At 40.3% G+C, this 12,117-nt stretch overlaps 1 protein-coding gene across 2 annotated transcripts in view; it reads left to right on the top strand.

The window, feature by feature from the left end:
* The window catches only part of LOC110568876 (tubulin--tyrosine ligase), a 35,704-nt gene that overhangs the window by 7,990 nt on the left and 15,597 nt on the right, over positions 1 to 12,117 (top strand). For both annotated transcript variants that reach the window (XM_064377981.1, XM_064377980.1), the window contains exons 3-4: positions 4,181 to 4,413; positions 11,052 to 11,187. In XM_064377981.1, the coding sequence (XP_064234051.1) occupies positions 4,181 to 4,413; positions 11,052 to 11,187 (369 nt within the window). The remainder of the gene's footprint in view (positions 1 to 4,180; positions 4,414 to 11,051; positions 11,188 to 12,117) is intronic.

Raw genomic sequence — 12,117 nt, 5'->3', positions numbered from 1 at the left:
TCCTGAGTAGCTAGGATTACAGGCATGAGCCAGCATGCCTGGCTAATTTTGTATTTTTAGTGGAGACAGGGTTTCTCCATGTTTGTCAGGCTGGTCTCGAACTCCTGACCTAAGGTGATCCACTCACCTCAGCCTCCCAAAGTGCTAGGATTACAGATGTGACCTAACGTTCTTTTTTTTGTGACAGAGTCTCGCTGTCTCCCAGGCTGGAGTGCAGTGGTATGATCTTGATTATTCAATAATAATCACAATTATTGAAATAATGAATTATTGAGTGAAAATAGTGATTTGACAAACGTTCCTTTTATTTTCAAGAAAATCTGAATTGGATTTGAAAAGCAAATCTTTATTTAAAAAAAAAAAACCTGTCCCTCTCTCAATGAGTGAACATTGGCAGAGAACACAGTATCATTAAATTCATTGTCTTCTGTTTCCACAACTGAGGAATCATCATGTATATACAGAACCATTTCAACAACTGTATCCATGACACTTAGAGTCTGCTTCAGAAAACCTAACACAAGGCTGGGTGCCAGGGCTCATGTCAATAATCCCAGCACTTTGGGAGGCTGAGGCAGGTGGATCATTTGAGGTCAGGACTTTGAGACCAGCCTGGCCAACATGGCAAAATCCCATCTCTACCATAAATACAAAAAATAAATTAGCTGGGCATGGTGATGCACGCCTGTAGTCCCATCTACTTGGGAGGCTGAGGCATGAAAATCACTTGATCCCAGGAGGCAGAGTTTGCAGGGAGCTGAGATTGCGCCACTGCACTCCATCCTGGGCGACAGAGTTAGACCCTGCCTCAGAAAAACAAACAAACAAACAAAAAGAAAACCTAACACAAATGTTTTCGATATGTATCACATAATGCAATGAAGCAAAAGTTTCCAATATGTAGCATACAATAAAATGAAGTAGTAAAGGAAACATTAGTCTACTAAAATCTTAGCAAATCCATATTTTAATAAACCTAACTGAAGTCATATCTGTCATGATAGAAAGTAATTTTTTGCATGTAGCTAAAATTCTTTGACAGATGTAAAAGATTATAAAAAATCTATACTATGAGTTTGATATTTTTTAAGCTGCAATTTGCTGGCATTGTTTCATATATTTGGAAATTTTTTGAGGTAAAACACCCAAAGTATTAATTGGACAGTATCTCTTATGTCATACAGTTCACCTAAAGCTAAAGAAGAATACTTAATATTTTTCAAATTTTGAGTCAGTCTTTGATATTGTTAGAAAGGTTTTATAGTTTATGGGCAATTGTGACTCAACTGAAGATTGTTCCTTTTTGCAAATTATATTTTTAAATGTTTTCCTTAAAATAGTTTTTTAGAACCACATTTGCATCAAGTATACAGGCCATTTTGTAGTCTCCCAGAGTTATTAAACTCAGACCCTGTTAAACATTTGCTTAAGGCCGGGTGCGGTGGCTCACGCCTATAATCCCAGCACTTTGGGAGGCCGAGGCGGGTGGATCACGAGGTCAAGAGATCGAGACCATCCTGGTCAACAAGGTGAAACCCTGTCTCTACTAAAAATACAAAAATTAGCTGGGCATGGTGGCGCGCGCCTGTAGTCCCAGCTACTTGGGAGGCTGAGGCAGGAGAATTGCTTGAACCCAGGAGGCGGAGGTTGTGGTGAACCGAGATTGCGCCATTACACTCTAGCCTGGGTAACAAGAGCGAAACTCAGTCTCAAAAAAAAAAAAAAAATTTGCTTAAAAATGTGTTGGATATTGTGATTTCAGCCACTAGTTTTATTAATTTTTTTTGAGTATTGAGAGGAAAATACTTATCGAGTTTATTATATATTTGCTAAGAATATCTCCTTTACACAATTGTTTTTTCAGTTTACTTTGACCATAGCCTATTGCAGTCACCACTTGTGAGTCTGTGGCATACTTCCTTTCAGATGGAGTCTCGCTCTGTCACCCAGGCTGGACTACAGTAGCATGATCTCGGCTCACTGCAACCTCCACCTCCTGGGTTCAAACATTTCTCTGCCTTAGCCTCCCGAGTAGCTGGGATTACAGGTGCCCACCACCATGCCCCGATAATTTTTTTTGTGTGTGTATTTTTAGTAGAGATGGGGTTTCACCATCTTGGCCAGGCTGGTCTTGAACTCCTGATTTAATGATCCACCCACCTTGGCCTCCCAAAGTGCTGGGATTACAGGCATGAGCTGCCACACCCAGCCATTTTTTTTTTTAAATCTGTTACTGTCCTTGTCGTAGTTCTAGTTTCTGTGTTCCTGCTCAATTCCACATCAGTAGTATGCCTTTATTTTAAATTTAAAATGTTGTCCAAATATTTTTTTCACTAGAAAAAAATTCGGTTTCACCTTTGTTACCAATTGTGGTATACGTAGCTAACACTGTAACTCATGCTCTCTGCATAGTAAACATATCATAATGTTTCATCAGTGCACAGAAAGAAATCACTTGAACTGAATCAATCTATTGTCCTTCAGTAGAATAGCAATTTTTTTGTGTATGATACTATTTGAAATGACACATGGCCCTGATGTGCATGCTGCAATACAACAACCAAGTGAAGTGTTACCCTACCACATCAGTAAAGCTGTGCTTCATGGAAAAATATTTTATAATGCATCCATTTTTAAATTAAAGGCAAATTAAACTTTAGGCTAGGCATAGTGCTCACACCTGTAATCCCAGCACTTCGGGAGGCCAAGGCCAGTGGATCACCTGAGATCAGGAGTTCAAGACCAGCTTGGTCAACGTGGTGAAACCTATCTCTACTACAAATACAAAAATTAGCTGGGCATGGTGGTGGGCACCTGTAATCCAGCTACTTGGAAGGCTGAGGTGGGAGAATCACTTGAACCCAGGAGGTGGAGGTTGCAGTAAGCTGAGATCATGCCACTGCACTCCAGCCTGGGTGACACAGTGAGACTGCATCTCAAAAAAAAAAAAAAGTTAAACTTTAAATTCAGTTCCTGAGTCAACAGTGACCACATTTCAAATGATCAGTAGCCACATGTGGCTGGCCAGTGGCCACTGGGTGTGACTATACAGATACGGAATTGAACTTGCAGTGAGTTAAAAATTTATTTTGTTCCTTCAAGTTCAAGTAGCTTTTCAGTTCTTCCCCTTACACTTTAAAATAGCTTTATTTTTACTCTCAATCTAAAATGTCATTATTTCCACCATTTGTTCACAGACTGGGTTTTGTGGGTGAATCTTAATACGGAAGTGGCATTAACAGTTCTATTCTAAACAGAAGAAGGAGCACAGCTCGTGGAAGGCCAGCGGGTGTCTGTGGGCAGGTTCCTCCCTGGCTCTGATTCCTGGGGAGTAAGAGCAGGTTTCCATTTAAGACTAGGGGTTTTGGAGTAGCTTGAGCTGTTAAAAAAAAAAAAAAAAAACTTGGGATTTTGGGGCTTGCATCTTGGCTGGTCCACACTACCTTTATGATCTGAGGAAGTTTACTTCTCTGTGACCCAGTGCCTAATTTGTGAAATGTGATGCCAGTGCCTCTAGCTTTAGTGGTCTGATTGCAGAGTAGATGCTGTGGGAAGCCCCTGTGTGCTAGGTGCCTTGCCTCACTTTATCTTCTGTGGTGTTATGGTATTTGGGAGCAGGAGGTATATTTCACTATGACCACTGGTGTTCTGTGTCCCATTAGAAAGATACCTTTTTTATTCTGTCACCGAAGCCAGCCTGAGCTAAAAGCAAGAAAAGAAGGGCTTTAAAAAGTCTTTAGATAATTCAGGTTCCTACATAAGCTTCTCTCCCATAGGGAGTTGGGCCAGGATAGTCTTTTTGCTACTTAAATTTTCCTCTCTTCCCCATTTCATTTTTTAGTATGGGTCTGGCTCAACAACCTATTTGTTGAAAAGGTATTGGCTCAGAATTATGTCCAGTTAAGTTTCCTTAGAGATGCATTTTAAAAAGAGCAGAAGTGTTGGACATTAAGCCTTTTGAATTAACTGGGGTATGCCTTTAAAGTTGCATCTAACAGCTGTATGCTGCCCAATAATGCATTTGGGCTTTGTCCAGAGAGACCAAGAGCAAACAGAGGTGTTAGGAGATTGGGTCATGCTTTGCCTCCCTGAAAATCTCTGGGGGAAAGCAGTGGGCTTTCTGAAGGGAGTGACGAAGTGCCCTAAGAAGGGAGGCTGACATTTTTATGTCATCTGCCAGGCTAATCAAGACAAGCCCAGAACTGGCTGAGTCCTGCACATGGTTCCCTGAGTCCTATGTGATTTATCCAACCAATCTCAAGACCCCAGTTGCTCCAGCACAGAATGGAATTCAGCCACCGATCAATAACTCAAGGACGGATGAAAGAGAATTCTTCCTCGCTTCTTATAACAGAAAGAAAGAGGATGGGGAGGGCAACGTTTGGATTGCAAAGTCATCAGCTGGTGCCAAAGGTGAGTTGACACTGCTGTCCCCTTCTCTACTCCTGGTAAGTTCCTATTGTGATGTATTTAGATGAATGACCCTATTGTAATCTGAATCATCGAAGATAGAGACCATGTCTAGTTACATAGTTATAAACGTATTTAGATGAATGACCCTATTCTAATCTGAAATATCGAAGGTAGAGACCACATGTAGTTACATAGTTATAAACACCCACCTATCTACTGATGCCTTCTAAACGTATATCTCCAGTATAGGTCTTTTCCTTTAAGCTCTAGATGCATTGACACCCTCACCATCTCTAAAAGGCATTTGCAACTGAATACATCTGATACAGAACTTTTTATTTCCTTCCCGACTTTGCCCACGCCAGCCTGCTCCTCCTTCACGCTTTCCCCTTAGTATATGATCCCACTATTCATTCAGTCTCTGAAGCTTAAAACCTAGGATTCATCCTTGACTACTCTACTCTTTATTATCTACTCCTAATGCATTAGCAATTCTTGCTAGCTCTACCTTCAAAGTACATTCTGAATAGGCTATTTCTTGCTATTTCCACTGCTCCCCGTCTAAATCAAAGCCCCCATTCTGTTTAGTGTGTAACTGCAGAGCCTGTTCTCAATCAGTTCTTCTTCCAGACAATGTTTTAAAAACATAAATCGAATCATGTTACTTCCTAGTTGAGACTTACCAGCTGGCTTCCTAATGCAATTAGAATGAACTCCAGATTCCTAAAGGTAGCCTGCACCATTTGACATTTGCCCATGTCTCTGATCTCATCTCCGTCTGTCCTCAGCTTTGTTCTCTGCACCGTAGACACAAAGACTGCCTAGTATCTCTCAAATACTCCAAACTTGTCTCTGTACCTAGAATGTGCTTACATGGATTGTTTTCTGTTTTTTTCAGCTCAGATGTTGGCTCCTCAGGGAAGGCTTTTCTAATCTAAAATAGCCTCTGTTTCCATTGTTTTCTTTCCTTCTCCCTGCTTCATTTACCTCCTGGCATTAACATCTTCCTGGCACTATCCTACTTACCTGTCCATCTCTCACATTATACTGTAGGCTTCACACAAACACAGACTTTCTGTCTTATTCATACTTGTACGTTCCTCATAGGCACTCAACAAATATACGTTGAACAAATGTGTAGAAGGGGTGAGGTTTATAATACTAACTCAGGCTGAAAATAGAGGCAGTTCATTAACTCAGTTTATGTGTAATGAACACATAAACTATCTTGGTCTATGACTGCCCTCCTATGCTCTTTATAAAACCATTCCCTTTTGAACTCACTTCTTCTTGTATTGCCTTGGAAGACATCTGGCCATTGGTACTCCTATCTATTCCGAGTCAAAGGGACATCACTGTCTTTTCTACCAACCATAAGACAGGAGGCCTCACCTGGTATCCCTGAAAGGGGGAAAGTTGGACTTTGGCCACAAGCCAGGTACCTCACCTACTTTTCTCTCCCTTCTTGTGACCTTTTCTCAAGTACTGCCTCCCAGTGTGGTTCCAATGATAAATGGCAGAATTGGAGGGGGAAATACATATCATAGTACTCCAGAATCCTGTGGGTTTGGGATTGGAGTCAGAAAGGCCATTCTGAGGACACCTGGGTGATCCCTGGACCCTCACCAGGATAAGACTCAGAGGGACACTAAGCAGCAGGAGGAAGTCAAGAGAATAAAATGCCAAACAAAGACTTTTTGCTTTAGGAGTTGAGGAGATTAAGTTTTTGTTTTCTTATTTTGTAGGTGTTATGTTTGGGAACTATAAAATGAAACCAATAGGATGAATGAATGGCTTTTATTCTTGTTAAACAAGTGTTTATTTGGTACCTACTACATGCTTTGTATAGTTGGCTCAACCTTCAAGCTCTATCCGTTATGAAGCCACTGTTCAGCATGTCCACTACCCATCATCTCTAAACTGAGCCACCTTTACCTCTCACCTGGAGCACAGGAACACACTACATCGGTAACAGCAAATTATTGTTTAGAAACAACCCCATTGTCCCACTGCTATTACAGATATCAGTAGTAAATTTTTGCTATAGATCATGCTTGTTTCTTTTTCAATTTTAATTTTTATTGTGTGTGTGTGTGTGTGTGTGTGTGTGTATTTTTTTTTTTTGAACAATGTCTTGCTTTGTTGCCCAGGCTGGAGTGTGGTGGCATGATCTCAGTTCACTACAGCCTCGACTTCCCCGGCTCAAGCGATCCTCCTACGTCAACCTCTTGAGTAGCTGGGACTACAGCCATGCACCACCACACCCTGTTAATTTTTTGATTTTTAGTAGAGATGAGGTCTCACTATGTTACCCAGGCTGATCTTGAACTCATGAGCTCAAGAGATCTTCCCACCTCTCCATCCTGAAGTGCTGGGATTACAAGCATGAGCCATCACACCCGGCCTCAACTTTTCTTTCTTCTTAAATATTTCTTTAGAGTAAGTTTGAAAAATGAGATGACTTGCTCAAATGACATGAAGTCTTTATGGCTTTCGCTTTGTGTTATCCTATTGCTTTTTCAAAGGCCTGTGAGCTAACAGGGAGCAGTTCATGACAAACTTTCACTAATAGTGTCCTCATTTTTGTTTTCTCATTTTGTAGATATAAAATGATACATAAAATTTAAATTGATTGTATAATTTTGGATACTGGTGTATCAAAAAATCTGAGTATGATTCCTGAGGGAGATGAAATAGCATGAGTCGTGTGTGTAGGAAAAGAGAGAAAGGGAGCTTTTCCAGGTTGATTTTCAGTTTCATGTTCAAGAAGCTGATCAGATGGTAGAAGAAATGACAGGAACAGGGTAGTTGAGAAGGGGGTTAACTTTTGAGAAGATAGATCATTGAATTAATGAACTGAATCAAATTCATTTACACTGAAAGCATGAGACCCAGGTAGAAATCAGCTATAAATCTAAAGCATAGATCGGAAGGTTCTAGCAACTTAAAACCACAATGAGCTGTTGCTACACTTTTATTAAAATGGTTAAAATAAGGAATGGTGACAACTCACTAAAGAGTGAGTTCAGCAATGTTATAGGATATGAGAGCAACACACAAAACTTAATATACCAGCAATGAACATGTGGAAACCAAAGTTAAAAACACAATACTACTTACCTGGGTGCGGTGGCTCACGCCCGTAGTCCCAACACTTTGAGAGGCTGAGGCGGGTGAATCACCTGGGGTCAGGAGTTTGAGACCAGTCTGGCCAACTTGGTGAAACCCTGTCTCTATAAAAAATACACATATTGGCCAGGTGCGGTGGCTCATGCCTATAATCCCAGCACTTTGGGAGGCCGAGGCGGGTGGATCACGAGGTCAAGAGATTGAGACCGTACTGGTCAACATGGTGAAACCCCGTCTCTACTAAAAAAAAAAAAATATTAGCTGGGCGTGGTGGTGCACGCCTGTAGTCCCAGCTACTTGGGAGGCTGAGGCAGAGAATTGCTTGAACCCAAGAGGCGGAGGTTGCGGTGAGCCGAGATCGCGCCATTGCACTCCAGCCTGGGTAACAAGAGTGAAACTCCATCTCAAAAAAAAAGAAAAAAAAATACACATATTAGCCAGGCTTGGTGGTGAGAGCCTGTAATCCCAATTACTCAAGAGGCTGAGGCAGGAGAATCACTTGAACCCAGGAGGCAGAGCTTGCAGTGATCTGAGATTGCACCATTGTACTCTAGCCTGGGCTACAGAGCAAAAACTCTTATCTCAACGAAAAACAAAACCAAAACCAAAACCACAATACTGCTTACAGTAACCCCAGAGAAAATGTGATGCTGTGTATAAATTTAACAAGACATGTACAGGTGCTATATGCTGATAATTGCAAAATGATTATGAAAGAAGTCAAAGAGAACCTAAAGAAATGGACAGACATGTTGTGTTCATGGATTGCAGGATAGTAAAGATGTCAGTTTACCCCAAACTGGTCTATAGGTTTATGTAATTTTCATCAAAATCTCAGCAAGATTTTTGTGTAGACATGGAGCTGCTTCTAAAATTCACATGGAGGGCAGTCACAGTGGCTCATGCCTATAATCCCAGCACTTTGGGAGGCTAAGGTGGGTAGACCACCAGAGGTCAGATTGAGACCACCCTGGCCAACATGGTGAAACCCATCTCTACTAAAAATACAAAAATTAGCCAGGCATGGTGGCTGGTGTCTGTAATCCCAGCTATTTGGGAAGCTGAGGCAGGAGAATCTCTTGGGTCCAGCCTGTGCAGCAAGAGCGAGACTCTATCTCAATAAATAAATTAATTAAATAAATAAAAGTAAAATAAAAATTCATATGGAAAGGCACAAGCCCTAGAATTGCTTAAACATCTTGAAAAAGAATTAAGTATAAGTAAACATGCTACTTGATATTAAGACATATTTTAGAGCTACAGTACTCAATACACTGTAGTATTGATGGAAAAATAGAAACATAAATCAGTGGGGCCAGATGCGGTGGCTCACTGCTGCAATCCCAGCACTTTAGGAGGCCAAGGCAGGCAGATCACCTGAGGTCAGGAGTTTGAGACAAGCCTGGCCAACATGGTGAAACCTCATCTCTACTAAAAATACAAAAAATTAGCCAGGTGTGGTGGTACATTCCTATACTCTCAGCTACTCAGGAGGCTGAGGCATGAGAACCCAGGGGGCAGAGTTGCAGTGAGCCAAGATCATGCCACTGTGCAACAGAGCAAGCCTCTGTCTAAAAATATATGTATATATTTATATATATGTCAAAAAATATATATATCCTCTGTCTAAATATATATGTCTAAAAATATATATATAAATATATATCTCTCCTCTGTCTAAAAAAAATTATATATATGTATGTATACATAAATCAATAGAAGAGAATAGAGAACTCAGAAATAGATGGAAACATATACACTCATCTGATTTTTGAAAAAGGTGCAACAGCCATTCAATAGAGAAAGGATAGGCTTTTCAACAGATTGTACTAGATAAGGTGGATATCAACAGGCAGAAAAAACAAACATCAACATAAGCCTCATACCTTATATAAAACTAACTAAAAATGGGTTGTGGACTTAATAATTTTTCAGAAAAAAGGAGATAGGGCTTAGCAAAGAGTTCTTGAACTTGACTCCAAAAGTATAATTCATAAAAGTAAAAATTGATAAATTAAACCTCATCAAAATAAAACTTTTGTTCTTTGAAACACCTCATTAGAGGATAAAAAGATGAGCTACAAACTGGGAGAAAGGATTTTTAAGTCATATATATGACAAGGGACTCAGATCTAGAATATAGAAACAACTTTTAAAACTTAACAGTAAACAATAGACACACAATCCAATTAGAAAAAGAGCAAACAGTAAGACCCTATCTCTACAAAAAAATTTAGAAATTAGTCAATGTGGTGGCGTACACCTGTAGTCCCAGCTTCTCAGGAGGCTAAGATGGGAGGATCACTTGAGCCTGGGAGGTTGAGGCTGCAGTGAGCCAAGATCATGCTACTGCACTCCATCTGGGGCAATAGAGCAAGATCCCATCTCAAAAAAAAAAAAGGCAGAAGACATGAACATGTATTTTGTCAAAGAGGCTCTATAGAATAAGATAAGCAAATGAAAAGATTTTCCATATCATTGACCATTACACAAATGCAAATTGAAAACACAACAAGCCATCACTGCACTTTTATTAAAATGGTTAAAATAAGAAATGGTAACAACAGCTAATGCTGGCAAGGAGAAACCAGATCACTAATATATTGCTAATGGAAATGTAAAATGGTACAGCCACTCTGGAAAAAGTTTGGCATTGTTTTATAAAACGAAATGTGTAACTACCATGCAACCCAGCAATTTTACACTCTTGGGCATTTGTCCCAGAGAGATGAAAACTTACATCCACACAAAAACCTGTACACGATTATTCATAGCAGCTTTATTTATAATAGCCCCAAACTGGAAACAACCCAGATATTCTTCAATGAGTTATTGATTGAACAGACTGTGGTGAATTTATGCCATGTGCATATGCATCAAAAAGGTATGAACTACTGATTTAAAAAAAAACTGTAGTAATGGTTGTAAAACTCTTGAATATACTAAAAACCATAAAATTGTATACTTTCAAAGGATGAATTTTATGGTATATGAATTATACTTCAAGCTATTAAAGGGATATATCGATTATTTAATGTTAATGGACAATTCCAACGTATCCAGTTTCTTCTGTTACAATGCTGCAGGGAACATACTTGAATATTGATCTTTATGCCTTAACCTTCCTGGTATTTCTACAAGATATAGTGAAGGAAGAGGATTTATGGTAGTAATCTTTATTGTGGTAGCCAGTGACCAGTAGTACAATGGTATTTATTTTGAGTGCTTAGACACTTTGAACTTCTGTAAAACTGAGGTTTCATGGTTGTAGCCAGCCAAGACAGCATTGACAGTCCCATATGGAAAAAGAGTTGGAAGGATATTCCTGGGCGCTCTTGAGGGGAGAAGGGAGCGTTGAGAGACTCGAATAAGGAAGGGAGGGAAAAAGAAGGTGAGTAGGACAATGAAAGCTTCCTGTGGGGTTTTTGCTGTTCATATTTCCTTTCTGCCTTTATAGAAAGCTCTTGATTTGAATTGGACTAGTTTCTCTTTTGCCTTTTCCCTGTTAGGTGAAGGCATTCTCATCTCCTCAGAGGCTTCAGAGCTTCTCGATTTTATAGACAACCAGGGCCAAGTGCATGTAATCCAGAAGTATCTTGAGCACCCTCTGCTGCTTGAGCCAGGTCATCGCAAGTTTGACATTCGGTAATGCATTCATGTCCGTAGCTTTGTTTTTATTCATCTGAAAAAACTGCCATGGTATGTGGTGGGGAGCGGGACATGGAATATGGGAAGTGTTTGACCATGTTTAATAAGTTACCAAAATTGAGCACAGCTGAATGGAACTGAGCTTCTGTACCTAATTTTCTGTTTTTTTCCTAATACTTTTTTCTGTCTAGAAAACGTTACTAAGATTATAGATTTTCTTTTTAAAAAAATACTCTCCTCTGGCCAGATGCAGTGGCTCATGCCTCTAATCCCAGCATTTTGGGAGGCCAAGGCTGGCGGATTACCTGAGGTCAGGAGTTTGAGACCAGCCTGGCCAACATGGCAAAACCCCGTCTCTAGTAAAAATACAAAAATTAGCTGGGCATGGCAGCAGACGCCTATAATCCCAGCTACTCAGGAGGCTGAGGAAGGAGAATCACGTGAACCTGAGAGGGAAGGTTGCAGTGAGCCAAGATCGCGCCATTGAACTCCAGCCTGGGCCACAGAACAAGACTCTGTTCTCTCCTACCCCCGCAAAAAAAATTCTCTGCTATGAAAATGACTTGTGGATCCAAACAAATGAGTATAAATGTATGCTTATGGAATAAGCTGAGAGATGTCCATGGAACACATAGTTCAGGCACAACAGGTTGTGCAACCTTGCCAAATAATTTCTCCTCACTTCATTATTTTCGTCTCACTCTTTATGGGTTTTATGACCATACCTCAGGGGATTTTAAATTTCTGAGCAAAGGGCTTGGCATGGAGAAAGAGGTTGTGTGGTGCATTCTGCAGCTAAACAGCCCTCCCTCTCCAGCTTACCCTTGGCCTTGCTGTCAGCTCCTTGCCAAGGACTTAGTCTCCTTGATTGCTTCATGATGATTTGTTACTTCTTGAACATCAGCCCTATGTCAAATCATCTTCAGG

This window comes from Aotus nancymaae, unplaced genomic scaffold, assembly GCF_030222135.1.
Source record: "Aotus nancymaae isolate 86718 unplaced genomic scaffold, 86718_ANA_hifiasm-v0.15.2.pri h1tg000017l, whole genome shotgun sequence".
In the NCBI taxonomy this organism is placed as follows: Eukaryota; Metazoa; Chordata; class Mammalia; order Primates; family Aotidae; genus Aotus; species Aotus nancymaae.
Note: the sequence above shows the minus strand (reverse complement) of the source record. Positions and strands in the feature narration are given on the sequence as shown.